General features: G+C 41.8%; 1 protein-coding gene and 1 long non-coding RNA gene across 7 annotated transcripts in view; both read right to left on the reverse strand.

Annotated features, from left to right (window-relative positions):
- The window catches only part of CFAP61 (cilia and flagella associated protein 61), a 138,150-nt gene that overhangs the window by 46,169 nt on the left and 64,903 nt on the right, over positions 1 to 27,078 (reverse strand). For 5 of the 6 annotated variants that reach the window (XM_079983467.1, XM_079983464.1, XM_079983465.1 and 2 more), the window contains 3 exons: positions 23,565 to 23,692; positions 5,991 to 6,089; positions 137 to 305 (listed from right to left, as the gene is read on the reverse strand). In XM_079983467.1, coding sequence (XP_079839593.1) covers positions 137 to 305; positions 5,991 to 6,089; positions 23,565 to 23,692 — 396 coding nt within the window. The remainder of the gene's footprint in view (positions 1 to 136; positions 306 to 5,990; positions 6,090 to 23,564; positions 23,693 to 27,078) is intronic. The other variant, XM_079983468.1, reaches the window with a different exon arrangement.
- Positions 309 to 1,001, reverse strand: LOC307220078. The gene is made up of 2 exons (XR_013840693.1): positions 890 to 1,001; positions 309 to 812 (listed from the first exon to the last, which is right to left on the reverse strand). It is a non-coding gene; the product is annotated as an uncharacterized lncRNA (long non-coding RNA).

Genomic DNA, 27,078 nt, shown 5'->3' on the forward strand with positions numbered 1-27,078 from the left:
CCAACTTCTGAAATTTATTTTTTACTTGTTTTTAAGCAAAATTCTGTATTACGTTTGGTGCATTAAAGTCACTTTCTCTGTGCTCTTTGATTTCTCCACATTTGTGGGTTTTCATTCATTCAGTTTCCATCTTCACCTGATACTGCTGGCCAGCACAGAGAATGAGATGGTCATAAGGCACTTTTCTCCCATTGGAAACCAGTACATGTTTTGCAGCTCTGTCTATGCCAGTCATTTTTCCAACCACAACATTAATCCATGAACTAAGTGACATCAGTGCGTAGTCATTCTCATTAAAACAATGGCTGTGAAAAAAGAACATGTGATTTTTTATTAGTTGACTGCAAGCATGAATTGTATACTTGGTGAGCTGGTTAAAGTCTCAGAGTGCATCAAGTGCTCTATCTTACAGAAGTTTACTGAAGTACACAATGAGAAATTATTCAGTATAAAGAACTTGAAACAAACAAGTAAAACAATAACCCGTTCTATTAGATCACATTATAAAATACTGTAAATGTAACAATAGGATATTAAAATACATATGAAGTTTGAATCATACTTTGCTTCAACTATGATCAGTAGTAGGACAATTCAACAATAAAGTGTGGAGATGCTAATTTACATTGCAACTATGTTAAACTGTAAATTCCTTGAGGTAGGGACATTATGGGCTGGATTCAACTAGTCAGGCAGCGGAAACAAGTGCAATGAATTTCACTAGCACAATGGGGCTCCCTCCCCAACCCCTGTATCAGCTTGAGGAGTGATAGGAGAGCCCAGGCCAATATGCAGGGGTAGGAAAGAGGAGACTGTTTGGTCTGGAAAGCAGAAATGCTCACACTGATGAAACGACGAGTTTAATGACTAGTTATTAAACTGGAGGAACAATCAGACAGTGAAAGAAGGGTAACCCCCCCCCCCCACCTAGGAGGCCTATAGGAGAACCAGGAAGGGGCCGACACGGCTCAATTAATGACTGGATATTCACCCTGAATTTAATAATAATAATAATAATAATAATAATAATAATAATAATAATAATAATTTTTATTTATACCCCGCCCTCCCCAGCCAAGGCTGGGCTCAGAGTGGCTTACAAGCAATAATAAAAACAAGTTGAATGATTACAACTTAAAAACAAAATTAAAATACAACATTAAAATATTGAAACATTAAAATATTAAAATTTAAACATACAGTGGTGCCTCGCAAGACGAAAAGAATCTGTTCCGCGAGTCTCTTCGTCTTGCGGTTTTTTCGTCTTGTGAAGCAACCCTATTAGCGGCTTAGCGGCTTAGCGCTATTAGCAGCTTAGCGGCTATTAGCGGCTTAGCGGCTTAGAAAAAGGGGGGGAGCGAAAAAAATCGCAAGACTTGCAAGACGTTTTCATCTTGCAAAGCAAGGCCATAGGGAAATTCGTCTTGCGAAGCACCTCGAAAAACGGAAAACCCTTTCGTCTAGCGGGTTTTTCGTCTTGCGAGGCATTCGTCTTGCGGGGCACCACTGTATCAGGGGCAAAGTGTGTGGGAGGGTGTGATGGAAAAGTTTGTTTACTGAGCATGTTGAGTCCCCGAGTGTTTCTCCCCCTGCCAGCAAACAGTTAACTGGTCCAAGTTCCAAGGGAGGCGGAGTGGAGGGCGAGATTCCTGGGTCTGTGAGGGGGATTCTGTCAGGAGGTGAGGAGAGCGAGAACTCCCAGGAGATGCTCTCAGAACCCGGTTAAAATAGACAAGACACAGTCCCACACGGTGTTTTGCAGGAAAATGGGTCCTCAGAGGGAATACTCTGACAGGAAAGGGCAATAGTGGTTCTGAGGCCAAGGAGGATTTGGGGGTCTGTAGGGAAACAGTCCAGTTAAAATCCTACGTTCCTGTGAGTGGAGAAGTCTGATCTATGGAAGATGTGTAAAAGAAAGTAACCTTAAGCCTGAACAGCATACAGCCTATAACTTGAAACAGTACTGTATATGTTTTAATAAAAAGCAACAGCACTGTTTGTTACATGTCTGTAGAAGAAGAAGAACCAAAACTCATTGTTTATGGGGGCCACTAGAGGGCGCATCGGAAGATGGCTGACAATAACATCTCTCCGACCCACACGAGGTAATTTGGAGGCTATGATGGGAGTAATTAGCCTCCCTACCCCCCCCCAGGATGGTGGGGGGGACTGCCTTGCCTGCTGTGCCCTATACCACCCCCGAATTTGTGGGGATGGGGGCACTAGGCACAATGCCCTCCTGTGGGATTTCGGCGCTCCTGGACGCTGTCCCTGATCCGCGCCACTAGCTGCAAGAACTTCAAAAGAAACAATTTGGATGAAGGAATGCACATATTTCAAGGAAGAAGGGGGAGTAAAGACTGCTAACAGAAGAGATCTCTGATAAAATAAGACGAGTCGGAGGAACAAGAGAAATCATGAGAAGATACGCCAAGACTCGGTATGGCAAATGACTGATGGGAGAGGGGAAAAAACTTTCCTTTCTTTCCTTATGTGATTAAACAAGAATCCCCTCCCCTCACGAGTCAGAAATGTTGTTTTAAGGACTTAAGCTGTGGATTTAAGGCTGCGTGGAGATAAACTTTCGAACCAAAGCATGTTTTAAGAAGAGCGTGGAATGTATAAGGGCTTTGGAATGACGCAGTTAAAAATGCCGCCGCCATATTGGGAAGTTCTGTCAGAGGATTTAAGTCTGAGAGGAGAAATAGAGAAATAGAGCTGTTTTTGTATTGTGGGTGAAACTCCTCAGTGGGACTTAAGAGCGACAGTTTTGCAAGATTAATGATGGAAAGAGCGATGTTATCTATGAAGGCAATGATATATGGAAACCATCTCGATTTGAGGATTGGAAGAACGGAAAATTCACACAGGATTATTATTGGTGTTTATTGGCTTAAGGAGACTATCAGAAGAGATCATAAAGAAAAAAGAGAAAATATATGAACAAGATGTGATGTGGAAACAGCAAGATAAGACTGGATAGAATTATGAACTCTGTTTGGATTGATTTGGACTGATTTGGACATTAACGCAGTAGCAAGAAGATGATCAGAATCCCCCTTCGGATCTTGAAATATGGGCCCCCCCAACAAAATTTAAAATTCAGCTTTGTAATTCGGAATTTATGTGATGTGATTTAATTTGATTTGATTGGCCGGTTAAGAAAAATTATTAAAACAAAACAAAACTCATTGTTTACATCTGTTATAATAAAGTTTGTTTGCAACCTGTTTTCCAAAAAGAAAAATCCACTGTCGCTCGTGATTCATTCTCCATTGGGGATTTCACCTGAGGGAAAGGGAAACAGGCCTGGTGCAGCAGCTCCAGGGAGAGAGAGGGCTGTTGTGCCATTGCAGAGGGTGGGGGGTGCTGGTTGTGCCCACGCAACAGGCACCCTTCTCTAGAAGAGAGCCCAGAGAGGGAAGCTGTGCCAGGCAGGGCCTCCGGGGCGGCTACGCCTCCTTTGCCTCATGGCCGGCAAGGAGCTTCGCCGCTGGGCTGGCCGAGAAACAGAGAGGGCTGTGGTGTGCCCAGAAGTTCCTTGCATGGCAGCCCCACACCAGCACCATGCCACTGCCACCAATGGCATGGAAAGATCCCATTGGGTTCCAAGAGGCAGAAGCAGAACTGATGAAGTTCCAAGAGATGTGGTAAGGCAGAAGCAGAACTGATGAAGTTCCAAGAGATGTGGTAATTCGCAGCTGCTGGAAGGAAAGAAAGGGGCGAGTATGGGCTATCCCGACCTTAAATGCCCCTTACTCACTCCGCCCCCGCCGCCAGCCGATTGGCTGGCGCAATGAATAATGCATACTAATGATCCCGGGATTCCCCTGTTCTCGCGGGGCTGTAGTCAGCCCCGCGAGAGTGTGAATGGGTCGTGAGACCGCAAAACCCCCTCCTCCTGATGTCGGAAGTGGCATTCTCGTTGAACACTATGGGCTCAAAGATTCAATTTGCAGAGTGCTATGGAATGTTAGAAACCTAAAATACAACAAAGCCACCATTGTAACAGGTGTAATAAGAAACCAAGAAGAAGAAGAAGAAGAAAATATTAAAGATTGGGGGGAAATTGTGGAATAATTGGAAAATTCATATATGCAAATAAGTTCATTAGGAGGGTAAATGTAAAACAAGCAGCTAAACATATTTTTAAGAGAAACTAAAGAATAACTTAGAGATGGAGTAATGTAGATAATGCAGTGTAAAAAATAAAGCTAAAAAGAAACCACAAAAGGGGAGGAGGGAAGACAAATATATGTGATTTGTGTTTTTGTAATTTGTATGTCTGTAAATCTTTGAAAAACCGAAAACTAAAATTTTATTAGTCAGCCATGGGGCAAGCTCACTGTGAAATGCTTTTTTAAAAAGCTTCTTCTCACCAATGTAGTGTCCCCTTTGAATGGCCATTATTGTGCCTATGTCCGACAAGTCAATTCAATCCTAGAGGTGGTGGAAGCACCACAAACATGGTGTTTTTCAAAACTGATACTACTTCTGAAACCAGGGAGATCCTATGAAAGCCAAATCATATAGGATGATAGCTCTCGTGAATGGAGATGCAAAGTTATTCATAGAAATAATGGTCATGTGTCAGGGCAGGTGGCGGGAGCAACTGCTTCGTTGGGGCAAGACCTACTGGGAAGGGTTGCTGTGCTCACTAGGCCTGAGCTGTTTTATTTCTTTGGATAAAGAGTTAACTTCACTGACACCTTGTGAGTCATTGCTGACATGTGAGAGATGCCAGAGGCCTCCACATGGTGTGGGAATCAGAAATAGGCCACCCAACTGAAAATCACAAATGGGAGGGTAACTGGACCACTCCCCCCCTAAAAAAATCTCTGCTCTCTTACAGGAGGTCTCACTCAAGGTCATTCTCTGATGGTACTGGATGCAGTTAAACAGGCAAAAATTAACCCCTCTCTTTCCCCTTTATGTTGGAAGGGTTGTGGAAAACCTGGTTAATTTATTCATGTTTGGTTGGAATGCCCCCATGTTAAAAACTTTTGAAACAGAGTATTTCCCATTATATCCTCAACCAAGGTCATGTAGCACCAGATGTTTTGGTAACTGTGGAGCATCTTTCACCCAGACAGCTAGGCTTAAATCTGGAGATGGGATTTCCATCATCTCCACCCCCCTTCACCAGGCTCTTCTGCCACTGGGAAGAGTCACAAGCTGCAGTCCGCCCAGTTGCCTGGGTGAGGAGATCCTGCCCCAAGTTTGAAAGCTGATTCTAAGAACAGTAATTATTTCTTCTTCCACATTTATTTTTAAAGCTTATAGAGATGTTACTGAAATATTACAATCTACCATCAGTATCATGAATGTACACAAAGAAGGCAATACTTGAATTGCTGGTTTTTGTAGAACTCCCTCTAGAACAGGGGTCAGAAATCTGGATCACCAGCTGTCCCCTTACTCATTGCTGAAGACTACTTTATGGAGTCATTTACTCAGCAAGACTTGTCCTGAATTGATGTAAAAGCAGAAGGTATTATTCCTTTTGGTTATAAATTTCCAATCTTCCCACAAGTTCTGATATAATAGGCTATCAACAGTTCAAAATTAAGGTTACCAGCTGCAGCAGGTGAAATGGTGAGCTACACTTGATGTCTTAATGATCAAGTGTAAACAGTTACATGCATGTGTTCCTAAGCAAGAAAGACGCATCCTTCTCCCCTCCAGTCTGTGAGTTTAAAATTTTAGGAACATTGGGGTTATGGGCTGAAACCTGAAGAATAGAAGTTCATTCAGACTTTTACACTAACAACATTGTAAAAGGCATCCCCAACATTTTAAAAAGGCAAATTGGGGAGTGATCAGGTAGGGACAGATGACAGGGATCACAGGAAAGTAGGAAAGCCAAACATGACAACTGTCCCTGCCATTCATTACACAAACCAGCCACATAACAGATATATATTTCACAATTTGAAAAGAATGCTTACATTTCAGTCTGTCCAACATTACTGAAAATGATTTAAACAAACCTGTTAGATAAAAACCGGTTATGTAGACAATTTGACTCTTCTTTCCCAGGAAGTCCATGAGTTGAAATCAAGGTTAGGTTGTTAAATTTCAGATGTGGACTAAATGAGGGGGGAAAGGGGGGAACACCAAATCAGATTTGTGGAGGCACCACTGCTGAGACTTAGCTTATGTTCGTGTTTAGTACTTGTAAGCAATTGACTTCTCCACCAACTTACGAGTTCTTCTTGGTTGTTCAGCATTTCATATGCAATCATGCAAAAGCTAAAGGTATATGCTTTGCCAGTGTGGTCATTAGTAATCTAGTTGGCTTTCACAAACTATTTTGATGCTTAAAAACAACCACACATTGTTACCATAATTTCCGTATATTTGCAGAACCAACTGCTCAGTGTATTCTTGGTCCTAATGTTGAAATGCAGTTTATGGATAGGGTGAGACCTTCACTGAAGAGTATTAAGACAACCCAATCTCTACCAGCTACTCTCTTCCCATATTTCGCAGGGCTGATTTGGATACAGTGCTAAACTATGGTTAAGTTATAGTTTATCATTAGGTGAAAAAGACTTGGAATATGTATTTTCCACTTTCCTCTACTTCTCTGGCATAACCATGGAGAAGATATTTGGAGCACCCCCTTTATCTAACTAGCCAGAGTTCCTTGTTACACTGATCCTAAAAGAAGTGCACTGGCTCCCAGTATGTTTCTGAGCACAATTCAAAGTGTTGGTGCTGAGCTTTAAAATCCTAAATGGTTTCGGGTCTGTATACCTGAAGGAGTGTCTCCACCCCCATCGTTCAGCCCGGACACTGAGATCCAGCTCCAAGGGCCTTCTGACAGTTCCCTCATTGCAAGAGGTGAGGTTACAGGAAACCAGGCAGAGGGCCTTTTCAGTAGTTGCACCCACTCTGTGAATGCTTTTACTATTTTTTTGCTGGGAGCTGCCCAGAGTGGCTGGGGCAACCCAGTCAGGCGGTCCACTTCCAAAATATTGGAAACACAAGGATTGAAATCAGGGGTGCCAACATGAATAAAATATTGTGGAGGTCCAGGTAAGCCCCACCCTGCATAATCATCACATGATGAAGTGCACACACATGATTTGAATGGGAATGCCCATCCACTTTGTGGGGGCCCAGCCCCCTCAAATATTTTATTGTGGGAGCTGAAGCCCCCACAGCCCCTAGAGGTTGGCTCCTATGATTGAAATCATTCAATCACACACAATCTAAAAATGGGCAGAATTAACTGCCTCAAGAAGAGGCTGATTGGAAGAAGCAAGGTCAGGGTAGTGAAACATGTAGATCTAGGGGACAGCCTCCTCTTTTGGTGAACAGTTTGAATTACAAAAACTCTTACAATACAAGATTGTGCATATTTGCTCAGAAATATGTGCATGCCAATAATTGGGGTTTTTTTTTTGCTTGTTGCACAGTAACAGTTCTTCACAGCACACAATTGGGAATTACTGCAATCTATTACATCTATCGGGACGCAGGTGGCGCTGTGGGTTAAAGCCTCAGCGCCTAGGGCTTGCCGATCGAAAGGTCGGCGGTTCGAATCCCTGCGGCGGGGTGCGCTCCCGCTGCTCGGTCCCAGAGCCTGCCAACCTAGCAGTTCGAAAGCACCTCCGGGTGCAAGTAGATAAATAGGGACCGCTTACCAGCGGGAAGGTAAACGGCGTTTCCGTGTGCGGCAGCAATGTCACGCTGGCCACGTGACCTGGAAGTGTCTCCGGACAGCGCTGGCCCCTGGCCTCTTAAGTGAGATGGGCGCACAACCCCAGAGTCTGTCAAGACTGGCCCGTACGGGCAGGGGTACCTTTACCTTTACCTTTTTATTACATCTATGCAATAATTTTGATTAAGGACTCAATTCATTACAGACACAATAGTGATTCATATATCCTAGGTTTATATTCCTTGCTATCCATCTGAAAGCAAATAAAACAAAAACAAATTTCTGGTGACTGGAAAAAATGAGGGAAATTATGAAATATCTCTAAGAAGAATTGCTTCTACTTTTAAGGTAGGTTAAGAATGCTGAATGCCATGTGTTGTACAAGCATTGGGCACCCTTTGGTTAAAAAACAAAGCTTCAAGTTAAGAGCTCAACCCAATGAAGCATTAAACAAGTGCACCTGCATCATTGAAGCAAATAATTCCAGCAGAGATTCATGTTGCTGTGACTACAAAATGGGAAGAACAGCTCAAAGATACTTGTAAAGCAGTAGGGATTAGAGTATCTAGGGAAATAAGTAAAAGGTATTGGGTTTCATTGCCTGGTTTTAGAGGGCAGCTAGAAAAGAAGGACTCAACATCCTTGGCTTTAAAATAAAAAGGATCATGTTGCCAATTTATTGGAAATACAAGAAACTGTAAAAGATTGCTGTTTTCTATGTTTTTCATTAATGGCAAATCAGTCAGATCATCAGTACTTTTAATGATTCCAATGGATGGGGTAGTTACTTTTTTTTTTAATGAACCAAAACACACCTTTTCCCAGCAATATTCAAAAAATGTTTTTCAGTAAATGTCAGACACACTGTGAGCATTACACTAACTTGTAAATCTTAACCATTAGAAGGCAAATATTCTAGCACATGGTTTGAAGGCAGATAATGCAATCATCTTGCTCAAACTGAGTAAATCTGGTCCTGGTCAGTGGCTGCAGAGCCATCCTATGTATGTTGATGTGAGGTCCGCAGAAGAAAAGCAGGATAGAAAGATAAATTAGTGGGGAATGTCAGATAATATATGTAAATCTCAATGCTGTTTTTGTCCCCCGTTGCCATACCACAGTCTGGTGCAAAGTGGCCTATTTGGCATGGTATATGGAGCATTTTTACACATGTACAATTATTTGGGCCTGAATACAGGTATCATGTGCACTTTGAATCTGTGAACATCTAGGTCTTGTCTCATGTATGGAAGCCTCTGCACACTGCCATTCACACAAACACACAGAGCTGAATATTGTCTCCAACTCAAATGTCTGTGTGTGCTTTGATTCACATTTGATTCACATGCTGAGCAAATTGTCTCCTCATCTACTTCAGTGGTGGGGCTGCTCTATACCTGTTGAGGGATGGATATGAGGAACTGTTCCCTCTACTGAAATGAAGGGAAAGACATGGTGGAGATCTGTGCATAGAGAAAATAAAACCCAGGTTAGAAGTATTCAATTTATGCTAGCAAAAGAATATATTTAAAGATAATTCCCAAAAAATATGTTTGGATGTACTGTATAACTACATATGTTAAATTGATTGTTGCAAATTTAAGGCACTTTCTCTACTGGGTTTGTGGCACATTTGTCATGGACAACATCCACTGTAAATGTGATTTCACAACAAGGCAAGATAGAACATGCCCTATTTATCTCTGTCCCATGCAAAGAGACAATATGTGAATGAAGCTACTCCAGTAAGACTGAGCACATGACAAACCATTGTATTGTTTTGCTTTGGAATAATTTACCCTCGGTACGAAGGGGAAAACAGTGGGGAAAGGGGGCACATATTCCAGCCAATTCATGTGGCAAAAGGCAGATAGCATAAAACAATAACAATTACTAAAACATTCATTACATGTTAGCCCGGTGATCAGCAAGTAAGCACTAACTATTTAATTAGTCAACTAATTAGCAGCAGGCGACATGGAAGACTCCTGACATTCTCAGACAAATGTAAGATAAAAAGCCTAATTAAACAGCAAGCATTATGCTACCTATTGCCAAACAAGACAGCTGTGCAGGATATTGTGTAATATTGGGCTACAAGATAACAGGACTTGTAGCTATTCTGTCACAAATTAGGTTTTAGAAGCATGCAATTTCTAAGCTATTTTTAGACAGCTAAACAGCCCCAAAGGAAGGAAAAGGAAATAAGAATTCATTCTAAACAGAAAATCAGTGCTTTCACGAAATGTATCTATATATTAGCAAGGGAAGTGCTATCCACTGTGAATGGTACGTGCACATTTAAGTGACCATCTTTCCCTGCAATATAGATATTTATTTTGAGATATACAACTTTTCCCCTATCACCAGTTCCATGGTTATTGGGAAAGCTGGCAATTAAAATATTAATGTGGCCTTCACAACTGACATTACAGTGCACCCTTGAAATTGTGATCCCTGGTTCTTCAGAAATGCAGAAGCTGTATCAGTAATGGAACATGGCTTGTGATGTATAAGGCCCCTCGTAGCCCCACTTCCATAACTGGAGAAGCATGAGAGGGCAATGAAAACAATGTCTATGAGATCCATTAAGGCAACACCTTGCTACTAAAACCTCTTTATGCCACTCTACTGAAAATAAAGAAGCACCAGTGAAAAATGCAGGAGGTATTTTCTATCTCACTGGGACATACACATTTTAAAGGAATGCTCCTTAGCCTATTTCCATGCTCAGGTAATAAGCTGAGATGCTACTCTAGTTTGCAGTTTTCTGCTACAAAACAGCAGTGACTAATGTTAGCACCTTAACAAAAGTAAAAAAAAAAAAAAAAAGGGGGGGGGTTATATCTTTCCAGCATTTTTAAAAACATTTATGTTTTAAATCTTTTCAAAGCCCCAATCACAGTAACTAGTATGCCTGAAAATGAATTATATTTGTCTGCTCCTGTGCTAACTGCTTATGCGAAATAATTAGGCAGTAAGAATAATGAAGAGGAAATGGCTTCCTTTTTAAAGATTAGGTTTAAAATTGATTCTATTTTTAGCATGTGTCTCTCCTGCAAGAAAATCAAGAAAGGCTGAGTGGACTTAATATCCAGGTCCTAGGAGTGTACATAAATTCAGGAATGAATTATAAAACTGCAGCATTGTGTGGATTTATAAAAGTGACTGCTCAGGATAAAGATGTGGTTATAACAAGGCATATTTTATTAGTGCATCTTAAAATATCCAGAATATATCTGATTCCCACCCTGCAATGTGATTGTATCTGAAAACTTTGTTCCATTTCAGAGGCTCTCTTTCATGTGGCTAGTGGACACCCAAGAGACACCCAAGTGGACACCCTTATTGGTTACGACATCCAGGATGTGGAATTACACCTAGTGAGATACCACCTGCTTGTGGGGTAGGGGTAAAAATGATTTTAGTTAAGCAAACCAATTTAGAATCTTGATTTTAGTGTATATTCTGCTCCTGCTTTAACTGCTTAGTTTTGCTTGTGTTCTGAGGCCCCCAAGCCCTTCCCCTGAAAATAACTTCACACTGACACGTAATTTTAGTATAAGTTATTGGGCAAAATTTAGGCCACAACTTTATTGATTACAGCAAAGTGAGCGGTGTTGGCTTAGGCATTGGCAACAGACTATAACTGACTCCTGCCTCTCTGTCTGGAAATCTAAACACCAAACGAGGGAGCAACCCCGGGGTGCCTGTGGTCCTGGCATGGCCCTAGCCCCTCAAGCGGACTTCAGATGAGATCCAGGACCCCCAGATTCCTTTACCCAGATACCCTTATTCATGGAGGGGCAGGTGATGGCTGCACCTCCCCTCCCACACACTTCAATAAGCCAATGCCTAACCGCCAAACCTTATGAAGTTGTGACGATTGCTAAGGGGGTAGGCGAAAACCAAGTGGCTACATCCAATCTGCCAAATGGAAAAATTCCTACCCAGCCCCAGCTCCAAAGCAGGCAGCCCAATCCAAAGCAAGGCCAAATCAGCAGCACCTAAAATTAGGGAAGGAGGGTGGGTGTTCGGCAGCGCGATGCAAGTTCCCTCAGTTACGCCGCGCTGCCGCTTTTATAGGCCCAGGAATCGCGCCAACTGCCCCGATTGGCCCAAACAGCCTGGCGCGATCCCGGGGCCCAACGGTTAAAGCTTGGGCCACGCCTGGCAACAACTCTCCCAGTGGGGGTGGCTTAGGGGCCCGTGCGCAACCAGGACCCTCATTAAGGAGGATCCCACTTGCTTGCTTTTATGATGTTTTGCTTTATATTATAATGTATTTTTCGTCACAGAAAGACTACAGTATTTTATGCTTTGCACTAGAATGCTGCATAGGAAAGGCATGAAATTAAATACAAATATATTATTTCCTCTTACACAAGAGCTTGCAAACGCATGAGAACTGCTACAGATTGTCCCTATTTTAGCACTGTGCAAACTCTTCCACTACTGCATGAGTAGGTATATGCAGCAAGGCACTACTGTTTTCAATTTTATAGCCAATAACCAAGGAACTGATGATAGGGGAAAACTCTACCAGTAAGAAGGTCTAAGCTGGATGTTCCAAGCTTAGACTGTGTGTCTTATGCAAACCAACTTTGTGTTTCTATACAAATAATTAAGAAACATGTACGATTTTGGAACCCAAGTTAAACTGTCTTTTCTTGCTGCTGTATGAATCTGACCTTTGAAGAGTTTGTAAGTAAGCCTTGGGCTCCATGATCACTGCAGATGGTGACAGCAGCCACGAAATTAAAAGACGCCTGCTTCTTGGGAGAAGGGCAATGACAGGCCTAGACAGCATCTTGAGAAGTAGAGACATCACCTTGCCAACAAAGGTCCGTATAGTTAAAGCTATGGTTTTCCCAGTAGTGATGTATGGAAGTGAGAGCTGGACCATAAAGAAGGCTGATCGCCGAAGAATTGATGCTTTTGAATTATGGTGCTGGAGGAGACTCTTGAGAGTCCCATGGACTGCAAGAAGATCAAACCTCTCCATTCTGAAGGAAATCAGCCCTGAGTGCTCACTGGAAGGACAGATTGTGAAGCTGAGGCTCCAGTACTTTGGCCACCTCATGAGAAGAGAAGACTCCCTGGAGAAGACCCTGATGTTGGGAAAGATGGAGGGCACAAGGAGAAGGGGGCGACAGAGGACGAGATGGTTGGATAGTGTTTTCGAGGTTACCAGCATGAGTCTGACCAAGCTGCGGGGGGCAGTGGAGGACAGGAGTGCCTGGCGTTCTCTGGTCCATGGGGTCACGAAGAGTCGGACACGACTAAACGACTAAACAACAACAAACATGTGGTCTCTTTCAATGCTAAGGAAAATGGGGAATTTTGGAAGCAACTTAGAAGGGGATATTTTTAAGGCCTAACAGGGTATATTTCTATACTTTGTTTACTGCATATTTTGTGATTTTAAGTTTCTGCTGGAGCTCTCTCACCAAAGAGTACTTGCCCCCAAACCTGGATCTAGGCATCCAGGTAATTCTCCTTTGTATTATATCTAGTATTTTATCTTTTACTGAAAAATACAAGATTAAAACCAACAGTTTTTGCGATTCTAGGTTCTTTTAAACTGTTTTTAATATTGTGTTTTAATGTTTTAATGTTGTTACCTGCTCTGGGACCTTAGGGTGAAGGGTAGGTAATTAACAATAATAATACTGAGTCCAGTCCCCCTTCATGGATCACTGCCTTGCCGTGGTGAAGGGGCTTGAATAACTCAGAGAAGCTATGAGCTATGCCGTCCAGGGCCACCCAGGATGGACAGGTCATAGTGGAGAGTTTTGACCAAATGTGATCCACCTGGAGGAACAACCGGCAAGCCACTCCAGTATACCTGCCAAGAAAACTCCTTGGACAAAGACAACAGGCATATAAAAGTTATGACACTGGAAGATGAGCCCCTCAGGCGTCCAACATGCTACTGAGGAAGAGCAGAGGACAAGTACAAGTAGATTCAGAGCTGATGAAGCGGCTGGGCCAAAGCCGAAGGGATGCTCAGTTGCGGATATGCCTGGAAGCGAAAGGAAAGTCCAATGCTGTAAAGAAAAATATTGCATAGGAACCTGGAATGTAAGAACCATGAACCTTGGTAAGTTGGATGTGGTCAAAAATGAGATGGCAAGAATTAATATTGACATCCTGGGCATCAGTGAACTAAAATGGACGGGAATGGGCGAATTCAGTTCGGATGACCATCACATCTACTACAGTGGGCAAGAATCCCGTAAAAGAAATGGAGTGGCCCTCATAGTCAACAAAATAGTGGCAAAAGCTGTACTGGGATGCAATCTCAAAAATGATAGAATGATCTTGATACGAATCCAAGGCAGACCTTTTAACATCACAGTAATCCAAGTTTATGCACCAACCACTGGTGCTGAAGAAACTGAAATTGATCAATTCTATGAAGACTTACAACACCTTATAGAAATGACACCAAAGAAGGATGTTCTTCTCATTATAGGGGATTGGAATGCTAAAGTAGGGAGTCAAGAGATAAAAGGAACAACTGGCAAGTTTGGCCTTGGAGTTCAAAATGAAGCAGGACAAAGGCTAATAGAGTTCTGCCAAGAGAACAAGCTGGTCATCACAAACACTCTTTTCCAACAACACAAGAGACGACTCTATACATGGATATCACCAGATGGGCAGCATTGAAATCAGATTGATTATATTCTCTGCAGTCAAAGATGGAGAAGCTCTATACAGTCAGCAAAAACAAGACCTGGAGCTGACTGTGGCTCAGATCATCAGCTTCTTATAGCAAAATTCAAACTTAAACTGAAGAAAGTAGGAAAAATCACTGGGCCGGTAAGATACAATCTAAGTCAAATCCCTTATGAATACACAGTGGAAGTGAGGAACAGGTTTAAGGATTTAGATTTGGTGCACAGAGTGCCTGAAGAACTAAGGATGGAGGCTCGCAACATTATACAAGAGGCAGCAACGAAAACCATCCCAATTAAAAGGAAATGCAAGAAAGCAAAGTGGCTGTCCAATGAGGCCCTACAAATAGCGGGGGAGAGAAGGCAAGCAAAATGCGAGGGAGATAGTGAAAGATACAGGAAAGTGAATGCAGATTTCCAAAAAATAGCAAGGAGAGACAAGAAAGCCTTCTTAAACGAGCAATGCAAAGAAATAGAGGAAAACAATAGAATGGGAAAAACCAGAGATCTGTTCAAGAAAATTGGAGATATGAAAGGAACATTTCGTGCAAAGATTTCCATAATAAAAGACAAAAGTGGAAAGGACCTAACAGAAGCAGAAGACATCAAGAAGAGGTGGCAAGAATACACAGAGGAACTATACCAGAAAGAAATGGATGTCTCGTATACCCTAGGTAGTGCGGTTGCTGACCTTGAGCCAGACATCCTGGAGAGTGAAGTCAAATGGGCCTTAGAAAGCACTGCTAATAACAAGGCCAGTGGAAGTGATGATATTCCAGCTGAACTATTTAAAATTTTAAAAGATGATGCTGTTAAGGTGCTACACTCAATATGCCAGCAAATTTGGAAAACTCAGCAGTGGCCAGAGGATTGGAAAAGATCAGTCTACATCCCAATCCCAAAGAAGGGAAGTGCCAAAGAATGCTCCAACTACCGCACAGTTGCACTCATTTCACACGCTAGCAAGGTTATGCTTAAAATTCTACAAGGCAGGCTTAAGCAGTATGTGGACCGAGAATTCCCAGAAGTGCAAGCTGGGGGACTTCCTGGTTAGCGCCTCCGGCAATGGCGGAGCTCCTCCGATCAGGAGGAACCGGCTCCATGAAAAACAGGGTCTGACCGCCACGGCAACAGCGGAGACCCTTAGAAATCAGACAGGATATCAGATCTCCAGGTTGATGGACGCTGGGAGGTTGATGGAACTGACGGCAGGGGCCGGGACCAGGGAGGGGAGACGGAGGAAAGAAGTTGGGAATTTAAAGTGTATATAAGGAGTTTTTCTTTAAAAAAAAAAATTAATGAGAAATGGAAAAATCGTGGAATGAAATTTTTATGACCCTAGGGGATATGTTTTGAGAGATTAAGTTCAATATATTAGTTTTAATGAGAAACAAGATTAAATAAAGTAAAAATGGATGATTAATTGGTGAAAGAAGAGAATGTTAAATTACAGTATATTAAGATAAATTATTAGGATAAAAACAAAGATGAAGGATTTGCTGAAATATCTAACTGAACCAGAATACAAAGAGGGGAGGTGTGAGGAGGTCAAGGAAATAAGTTAAAGAAGGAAAGTCATGTAAAGGTTTGAATTGTTCTTTTCCCTTTTTTTGTTTTTTGTCTGTTTTCCATTTTTTATCTCTTTTTTTAATGTGACTTGTTTTTATGTATTGTTTTCTTTTTTGGTTTAATTGGGTGTTATTCTGTTGTGGTACTTTTTATTACTTATGTAACCTTTAAAATTGTAATAAAAATCTTTTTTAAAAAAAACAACAACAGAAGTGCAAGCTGGATTTAGAAGAGGCAGAGGAACCAGAGACCAAATTGCAAACATGCGCTGGATCATGGAAAAAGCTAGAGAGTTCCAGAAAGACATCTACTTCTGCTTCATTGACTATGCAAAAGCCTTTGACTGTGTCAACCACAGCAAACTATGGCAAGTTCTTAAAGAAATGGGAGTGCCTGATCACCTCATCTGTCTCCTGAGAAATCTCTATGTGGGACAAGAAGCTACAGTTAGAACTGGATATGGAACAACTGATTGGTTCAAAATTGGGAAAGAAGTACGGCAAGGCTGTATATTGTCCCCCTGCTTATTTAACTTATATGCAGAATTCATCATGCGAAAGGCTGGGCTGGATGAATCCCAAGCTGGAATTAAGATCGCCGGAAGAAATATCAACAACCTCAAATCAGCTATGATAAAATGGGCACAGGACATAGGGTACAACATCATGTTTGCTGACTGGGAAAAGTTATGGACCACAGGTTTGAGATTTACGGCATGTAATGCCTTGAAAGAAAACATTATGAAAATGATATATAGGTGGTACATGACTCCAGTCAAGCTTGCAAAGATATACCACTTGTCTGATAACAAATGTTGGAAGTGTAAAGAAGCTGAAGGAACATTCTTTCACCTCTGGTGGACTTGCCCTAGAGTGAAGGCTTTCTGGGAAATGATATATAATGAGTTGAAAAAGGTATTTAAGTATACCTTCCCCAAGAAACCAGAGGCCTTTCTTTTAGGCATTGTTGGCCAGAGTGTGCAAAAGAAAGATCGAATTTTTTTTATGTATGCTACAACAGCAGCAAGGATACTCATCGCCAAATGCTGGAAAACTCAAGATTTGCCCACACTGGAAGAATGGCAGATGCAACTGATGGACTATATGGAACTGGCGGAGATGACTGGCAGAATCCGACACCTGGGAGAAGAACTGGTGGAGGAGGACTGGAAGAAATTTAAGGACTATCTACAAAAATACTGTAAATTGTACGAGTGTTAAGAAGGATGTAAGATTAGTAATAACATGGCTCCAACAAACTAGTTATAAGGAATAAAAATCTAAACGCAATTGAAAGAAAAGACAAATTTTGGATAAATAGTATGTTATAATTAAGTTTTCAAAAGAGTGATTTAAATTCTAAAATTTGAGATTTAATATTGGAAAATTACATTATATGAATCGAAACAAGTTAATAATTTGCTAGCAAGATTTATGAGTTTAGAATGCAGGAACAAGAGATGTGAGGAAGTCCAAAGATGAGAATGAAATGTGGATATTGGAAAATACTATGTTATTATCTATGTCTTTTATGGTTTAAACAAAATTTTAATAAATATTATTATTTTTAAAAAAAAGATCTCCGGAAGAAATATCAACAACCTCAGATATGCATATGACGCAACCTTGATGGCAAAAAATGAGGAGGAATTAAAGAACCTTTTAATGAGGGTGGAAGAGGAGAGCGCAAAATATGGTCTGAAGCTCAACATCAAAAAAACGAAGATCATGGCCATTGCGCCCATCACCACCTGGCAAATAGAAGGGGAAGAAATGGAGGTAGTGAGAGATTTTACTTTCTTGGGCTCCATGATCACTGCAGATGGTGACAGCAGTCACGAAATTAAAAGACGCCTGCTCCTTGGGAAAAAGGCGATGGCAAACCTAGACAGGATCATTAAAAGCAGAGACATCACCTTACCAACAAAGGTTCGTGTAGTTAAAGCCATGGTTTTCCCAGTAGTGATGTATGGAAGTGAGAGCTGGACCATAAAGAAGGCTGATCGCTGAAGAATTGATGCTTTTGAATTATGGTGCTGGAGGAGACTCTTGAGAGTCCCATGGACTGCAAGAAGATCTAACCTATCCATTCTGAAGGAAATCAGCCCTGAGTGCTCACTGGAAGGACAGATCGTGAAGCTGAGGCTCCAATACTTTGGCCACCTCATGAGAAGAGAAGACTCCCTGGAAAAGACCCTGATGCTGGGAAAGATGGAGGGCACAAGGAGAAGGGGACGACAGAGAACGAGATGGTTGGACAGTGTTCTCGAAGCTACAAACATGAGTCTGACCAAACTGCAGGAGGCAGTGGAAGACAGGAGTGCCTGGCGTTCTCTGGTCCAGGGGGTCACAAAGAGTCGGACACAACTAAATGACTAAACAACAACAACAACAATACTGAGTCAAAATAGTCATTCTAGGGAATTTGCTGGACTAGGATGTAGGGAAGCTAAATTTCTATGCTTGATTGATTTTAAAGGTTTTTCACATAGTAGCTCCCAAACTCATGTTAGAACCAAAACAGGACATGCAACGAAAAAGAGATATTCACTAGCTCATTGTTGTTGTTTTGCAAAAGAGTTGTGCCTTTTGTACTGCTCCTGCTGACCAGCATAACTGCAGGGATGGATGACCTTGTATAAATTATGCAGTGGCCTTCTACTTGCTTTCACTTGAACACAAACAGAACCCTTCATGTGATCTGGGATGCTGATAAATTAGGGTCCCTGATCATGTGAGGTGTTCTACTTCTGTGAACAGAAGCCTTTTGCAGACCTACCCCACACAACATGGAGATGATTGGAGAAGGAAGGGGAGCAGCATGCATATGAGGGCATTAGGAGTGGGGCTTCCATGCGCACTCCTGCCCCCAGACACACTTTGAGTGTTTGTGCTTTCACGCAAAAACACCTTATACGTAATATATAATATATACAATAAGGCTCGTAATATAGTTAAATATAGGCAAGATATTAAAAGAAAAAATGAACTATATAATAATCGAAAAATAATTCATTCTTCCCTATCAGAGAAAAATGGCAGATTAAGTTGATGGATTATGCCAAAATGGCAAAAATAACCAGAAGAATCAGAAATCAGGAAGATTATGTTGGTTATTGGTAACTGACCATAAAACTTTAAACTGAAAAACTATTTTTTAAAAAATTAATTTTTTTTAAAAAAATCAATCTCTTGACCTTCCTGAATGGTGTTGTACAGCTTCAACCACAAATATACAGAGGATATACATGGCTTAGCTTCTCCTTCCTTGATATCTTTTGAGAAACTGCTTTTGTACTGCTTTTATTCATAATTGGACAGCTCTGATTTGGTATTTTAATACTGTTTGGTATTTTTAGTAGCTTTACACTGACCTTTAGCAAAAATACATATGAAAATCTACACACACAAAAAACCTATCTCTGACAGCAGGCTGCAGTCTTTAAAATAATCTTTCGAAAAGGCGAACAATCAAGGGGACAGTGAGCTAGGAAAGAAAGGGAATAGATTAAAACAAAAACCAAAACCCACAAAGCACAAGCTTTTCACCCTGATTCCAGAGCTTAATAGTGTACATGTGGTGCTACAATCTCACAAGGAATTCCTGCTCTGGGACTGGTCATAAAAAATATTGTGTATCAAAGGACATGGAAATGGATAGCAGAATTATAATACAGGAGGGAATGCGTAATTTAAAATAGGGTTGGCTACCCTGTGGTAGCCATTGTACTACATTGCACCACAGCTCCCAGCATCCTTCATCACTGGGTCATGCTGGATGTCACTGATGTCAGTTGGAATCCAACATAAGGACAACAAAAAGTCATCTACCCTGGTTTAAATGAACCAAGGTGTGGGAAAGGGGAAGGTGGAGTTTAAAAGGCCTAAATTGTATGGCATAGAGCAGGGGTAGCCAAGGAGGTGATCATTGTTCAGGGATACTGAGAGTTGGAGCACATCAACATCTGAAGGGTATATTTGCTATGGAGAAGGGAGACCAAGATAATAAAGGGTCTGGAAAACAATCTTATGAGGAACGGTTGAGGGAGTTGGGTATGTCTAGCCTGAGAAAGAGGAGACTCAGAGGAGATAGGATAGCCATCTTCAAATATCTCAAGGGCTGTCATGTGGCAGATGGAACAAAGCTTGTTTTCTCCTGCTCTAGAGGGTAGGACTCAAACCAGTGGATTCAAGTTACAAAGAAGGTGATTCTAAATAAACATCAGGAAAAACTTTCTGACAGTAAGAGCTGTTCAACAGTGGAATGGACTCCCTTGGGAGGTTATGGACTCTCCTTCCCTGGAGGCTGCTGGGTGGACAAGATGATCCAACTCTGCAATTCTATGATTCTATTCTAAGTTTGTTCTTAACATGTTTGCTTACATCTAAGGCAGGTTGACTAATTTTTAAAGGGAAATAAACCTCCTTATGTTCAGTTGCTCTAGTGTTAGCACTTTTATCTTTATTTTATTTATTGCATTTATATCCCACCTTTTTCTCCCTGGAGTTCAAGGAGGCATACATGGGTCTCCCTTTCTTCATTTAATTACCACAACTGGTGAGCTTCATGGCTGAGTGATGATTTGAACCTTTGTCTCCCAGGTCCCAGTCAGACACACTAACCACTATACCACAATAGCTTTCCATTTTCTCATTTTTCTTTATTTTTCCACTTTTCTCATAGCTAAGTTGGAAGTGAGCTGGGCTGAGAGAAAAACCTCTGGAGCAACAAGGCACAGAGAGGTAAGGTGGAAGATAGGATAGATGCAACTTCCCTCATCACACACTGGGTGGTTGTTGTGGCCTGTTGTGCCAAAGTCCTGCCCCAGGGAGCAATGCCAGGGCTTAGGTGGTCAGCCCTTGGGGAATTCCTAGGCCAGCTGCTGGAGATTGGCAGGCTTTCCCGCCACCTGTTCATTTGAATTCTGGCCAATCTGGCCATGTCAGGTGAGCAGGGCTTGGGACCTGATAAAAGCTGGCTGCACCCAATCCCAGAGACTGCAGTTGGCCGAAAAACAACCCTCCCTACCTGCCACATATTCAATGATGCTGTGGGTTTGTGTGTGCTAACATTTTCCTTCTAGGGCACTGCATTCATTGACTTTGCTGTGGTTCAATAATGGTTGCCCTTTTCAGAACCAGGAAGAAATTTTCCTCCAAACAGATTGGCATTTGGCATGTTTGACAGCAGCAGTCACAACTTTGGTGGATAAGGTGGAATCCTTCTAGTCTAACAACGTGTGTGTGTTGCAGTGGTGCATCACTCTCACCTCAAAACTGTGCGATAACATGCTACACTGTTAGAGGGATCTACTAGGAAGTCTCTGTCCGAAAGCCAAGGCATGTGGTAGATGTCCTATAGAGCTTCCTTTAGTGGCTTGGGAGGGTCATACGTGTTGACCTCCAGCTTGCAGATGACCCATTAATCCTGGGCTTGAGGCTATCATGTGATAGCCCTCCACCAGCGGGTCTGTGAGGGATATATACCCAATGCCTAAGCCAAATCCAACCTATATCTGGAATCAATAAAATGGTGGCCAGTTTTAAAATCCCAGAACATTGTCCTGTCCAGTTTGTTCACCTTCTTGGCTCAGGTCTTGCTCTGGTGTGTGTCACTGTGAGTAGGTCTGCAATTACTGCCTTTGTCACATCTAGTTTGTCCCACAAAAGGACTAAAGAAGGAAAATTGATTTCATTTTTCCAGGCCTGTTTAAATGGCATGATACTTCTTTGCTGCTGTGGTATTTTTTATTTGTTTATTTTTAGAGGTTTGATTTTATTTACAAACTTTGGAGACACCATATTTCAAAAAATAAACAAAATAATAGGTGAAGCCACCATGAAAACTCCACAATTAGCATTATTAAATATTATTAAATGCGTTTGTAGAGGAACATATGCATGTTTGTTGTAGGATATATGCTAGTGGTAGTAGAAATAATGGTGGCTTGGTTCTGGAAGGACTTAAAGAGTGCATATTTGGCATGTTTGCAGGCCAAACTACGGGAAATTGTCTGAATGAAAAGCTCACCTAAAATTATGTATACAAAAAGGAAAAACACAGAGATACTTTTGCTGAAGGCTCCTACAGTTTTATTTTCAGTAGCTGTAGGCATTCCTTCAAATACCCTAGTTCCCAAACTGTGTAGGTTTCAAAGCTAAGCAACAAAAGTTTGAATTGTGCTTGGAAATGATAGGCAGTAGTTTAATTAAGAACTGGTGAGATGTATTCTGTATGACCCATCTATATGACTGTTTTTGGACAAAGTCATCAAAGGCAGACTCATTGCAGTACATTGGTACCTCGGGTTACATACGCTTCAGGTTACATACGCTTCAGGTTACAGACTCCGCTAACCCAGAAATATTACCTTGGGTTAAGAACTTTGCTTCAGGATGAGAACAGAAATCGCGCGGCAGCAGCAGGAGGCCCCATTAGCTAAAGTGGTGCTTCAGGTTAAGAACAGTTTCAGGTTAAGAACGGACCTCCGGAACGAATTAAGTACTTAACCCGAGGTACCACTGTAGTCTCATTTGGAAGTTATGAGAGCATGAACAACAATGGTTTCAAGTATTGTTTTAATTATTTGTTTTGCAATGTTATTTGGGTTTAATCAAAAGTAAATTATACTGAGTTCAAGCAAGCATACATAGGATTCAGCCTTAAACTCTTATGCTGTAAACCACCTTGAGTGCAAAAACTAGAAATGTTGGCTAAAATACTTTAAAATAAACACATTGTGAGGTACCCTTAGAACAAGAGACTCACTTTACATCTGAACCCCCATGCATAACTGTCCACACTTTATGAGGCAAACTTGCTTGCCATGGGTACACTACTGTTACACTGCTTTCCCATCACAAACATTTTTTAAAATTATTATTATTATTAATGCCCCACCCATCTGGAGGGGAAGATGTATGTGCTTCTTAAAATAACCACACAGACATGTCTACAATACCCAGCATGGCTGAGCCTCCCCTCTGCACGTAAACACATGCACATTTATTTCTAAATCACCTACAGTATTTGCTTTGTGCAAGTCAAAATAAGACCCAGGACCTTTCCTTAAGCAACCAGTTTAAAAGACTATGCATGAAAGGGAAGGAAAGTAGAGGGGAAAGGTAGGAAGGTTAATTTGAGAATGCCAATATGCACTAAGCAGATCTGTTCCATGTTGGTATTCTGGCTGGGAGGAAACTGTTACAGTCATCATACATCCCTCATTCTCTAGCTGGCAACTTACTCTTCTCCTCACCTCTGCATTCCCAGGGCATAAATTCTGCAAAGGAAGAAGGAAGGAAGCCCCCTGCAAGCGATGAGTGGGATTAAGTGAATATTCCCATTTCTAATGTTTTGCTATAAGGGGTATGTTGCCTGCCCTGTAAGTGCTTGCTGCAGGAAACACCTAGGTACCTACAGCAATCTTATTTGTTGTATACACATTAGAGCCAGCCTGAGACATCCCCAACATGGGAGTGAAGGTGGAAGGGGAAAAGACTCAATGTGCACACAGAGCTTTGGGTCACAGTAGCATAAGTAAGTTAAAAAAGGTGAAGAAACTCAAATGTAGAAAAAAAACAGAGAAATGTTAAAGCATACAGGATTTCCCTAATTATAAGAAGCTACACACATTAAATACTTACCAAAAAGTCAATGTTTCTAGGAAGGAGATTCCAACATTTGATGCCCCAACTACTACAATTCTAGCATTCACCGACACTTTAGGCTCCAAGGACAACTTCCGATTAAAGTGGTTCAATGCATACTTTACCTGCAACAGGAGTTAACAAAAAAGAAGTGATGACAAAATGATGAGAACTCTTTAAATGATTTCTAACAGCATTACTAAGGAAACAGTCTCAACCATACGCAGATATTCCAAAATTTGAAGGAATAGCATACATTGTACTTCTATGGAGCTGCCACCATAGATCATGACTAAACAATTTGTGATATAGTTAATTTCATTCCTATAAGAACAGAAAATTTATTGAAAATGATGAGCCGTTGTTGTGAAAGACAGCTGACCATTGTAGCAAGCCAATATAAATACCAAATTAAAGCAGCTTTGGAGAACTGAGCCCAAACTAACAAAATGAATTTCAATAGGGACAAATGTAAGGTTCTACACTTAGGCAGGAAGAACCAGCACACAAATATAAGACGGGGGACACCTGGCTTGCCAGTAGTACACTAATAAAGGATTTAGGGGTCTTAGTAGACCACGAATGTGATGCAGCAGCAAAATAAGCTAAAGCTATTCTAGGCTTCATCAACAAATGTCGAGTGTCCACATCAAGGGAAGTAAAAGCCTTGATCTTTCCAGCAGTTTCGAACCATACCTGGAACACTGTGTCTAGTTCTGGGCGCCACAATTTAAGAAGGATAATGACAAGCTGGAATGTGTGCAGAGGAGGGCAACCAAGATGATCCAGGGTCTGGAAACCAAGCCTGATGAGGAACAGTTGAGCAAACTGGGTATGTTTAGCCTGGAAAAGAGGGGACTGAGAGGAGATATGATAGCCATCTTCAAATATCTAAAAGGCTGTCACATGGATGAAGGAGCAAGCTTGTTTTCTCCTGCTCTGGAAGCCAGGATCCAAACCAATGGATTCAAGTTACAAGAAATGAGATTCAAACTAAACATTAGAAAGAACTTTCTGACAGGAAGAGCTGTTCGACAGCTACATCTGCAGTGGACTCTCCTTCCTTGGAGATATTTATCCAGAGGTCTGTCTTATGATCTGTCTTGTATGATCTAATTGAGATTCCTGCGATGCAGGGAGTTAGACTCTTCCAACTCTACAGTTCTATCATTTTGTGATCCTAGGTGTGACACTGCTGTTGCTCACAACGATGCTAGTGCTTGGAGCTTCTCTAAAGTTTTAAGCAGAGTTAAAAATTGGATTCTGTGAACAGGTTTAGCTGCTGACTCATTTTGCTGGCCTGAAAAGCAACAAAATTCCAGTACAGAATCCAAATAAAGGAAACATATTCCTGAAGATAAAAGTGTTAACAATTTAAATGTGTGTTTTTTTAAAGATTTTTTTTAAACTCCAGATACATGTTTTTCCTCTGATAATACTTTTGCAGTGCAATCATGACATCCAGTGGCCAATGTCAGCGACTAGTATCAGTCAAGTGGTGTCCCTAAAAATATTCCTTTATATGTTCTACAACATTCTTTGATGATTACATACCTAGTAATTTCAAAAGATGTATTTCAGGTACAGCAGTACTGGAGACATACTAATTTAATTCTTCCTTCTTCCATGGGAACTCTGAATTGTTGTTGAATGGGAAGAGATCTCTAACAAAATTCTTAGCACTCATATGAAATACAATTCTCAGAAATTTGTGTGTGTGTGTTGATAGTTAACATTAGTGATTGGTTATGTAGACATGCACTGAATATCTGCCCCGTTACAAGAGCTGCCCCGTTAAAGAGACACCAATCCACCCTCTACAGGAGCCAGAGCTGCTGCCACTCAGCAGGCCCAGTCTAGAGAATGGCAGGGCCGGCCTGGAGCAGCTGTTGCTCTTAAAGAAGAGCTCATGGAGCTCAGAGGTAGGAACGGAGGAAAAAGAGTGGTTTTCTGGGGAGAGAAAGAGAAGGGCAAAGGCTTGAGGGGCTACAGTCTCTGGACTCCAATGCTGCTTTTTTTATCAGCCAGCAAGGAGGTGCAGGGGGCCTTAAAAAGAGGCCTCTGCTTCCACCCCACCCTTCTAGGTAGATGATATAATGGGACAGAGCTGCTGGGAGTAACTGTAGGGTATCCGAAGAAGGGGTCAGTGACAGGACTGCTGGGCTGCCTGCAAATGCTGAAATAAGGAAAAGACTATGAGATCTTAAGTTGAAATGCTACAAAATGTAATAGGGTGGACAAGAGCCATCAAGAACACCACGAAAGGAAAATCAACCTAACACCATTAGATAAAAACACCTGCTTCTAAATTACAACTTTGTTCTGAATTTGAAAAACTGCTCGCCCTTCTCTGTCTTTTCCTGTTACTTCCCTTCCCTTCCCTTGCATGTCTTGTCTTTTTAGTTTGTAAGTGTGAAGAGGATGGACTTCACCTTATTAGACTGTACTATGTCATAAAAATAGAAACCTGGGGTATAGGTTTGTCTGAGGATTATGGGGTGGCTTGCCAAACCGACTTGTCTGGGTTCAAAGTGGGAGCTGGAAAACCCGACTTCCGGGTTGGCGCCATCGCCGAATGGCGGACTCCCTCCGAGCTCCGGAGGGAGCCTGCTCGGCAGGGGTGGGTTCTACCGCGCCGGCGACGCGGGGACCCTTAAAAACCATGGGCGCTGAAACCCATGGGCATGGTGACTCGGCGGGCACCGTTTGCGCCCCCCCGACCCGCGAAGGAGCCTTTTTAAAGGCTGCGGAGCAGGTGACGGGGGGGGGGTGGTGCTGTGAGTCCTCCGCTTCCCCTGCCGAGCGAAGCCGCATGCCATTCGACGGAGAGCGCTGACTTCTTCCATTGAAAATTTGGACTTTAAAAGAATAACCCGTGAGTAATTGGAACTTGGATTAAAAAAGGGGAAAAATTCTTTTTAAATTCGGAGCAAGCGGGGGAGGTGCAAAAAGGAAGTCAGCCTCCCCCCTGTTGTAGAGGAGCTAAAACAAAGGATTTGACAACTAAGATCGAGTGCAACCTTTTTTTTTGATAAAGTTATTAACTTCGCGATGGAAAATTATAAGACTGGGCTGGAGGAGAAAAGTGGAATGTGAACTAAAATGCAACCCCCCCCCGGAAACCCCAGGAGCGATCCGTAAGAGTGCCGGGAGAGGAGAAATAGAGGTTTTGACAGCTGTCAAAGGAGCTGTCAAAGCGGAAGAACAAAAAGAGAACTTTGTTACAAGGACTTTGCTGGTCACATTTGTAACAAATTGGATATAAATTGTTTAAAACAAGGAATAATAAGTTACTTTGACTGTTGGGTCTGATCGGGAAGGAAACTGAGTTATTATAATCCCTCTAGAGGAGCTGTGGGACACTACAAGTATTGTTGGCATTGAATTTGAATAGGACTTTATATAGCCTGGGAAACTGCAGAAATGGAACACTATTTTGTCTACAGAGGTCTACACACTAAAGGAGACAATAGATTTATCTATTGAAGAATGGAAGGGACTTGACGTAATG

This window comes from Podarcis cretensis, assembly GCF_951804945.1.
Source record: "Podarcis cretensis genome assembly, chromosome: 7".
NCBI classification, from domain to species: Eukaryota; Metazoa; Chordata; class Lepidosauria; order Squamata; family Lacertidae; genus Podarcis; species Podarcis cretensis.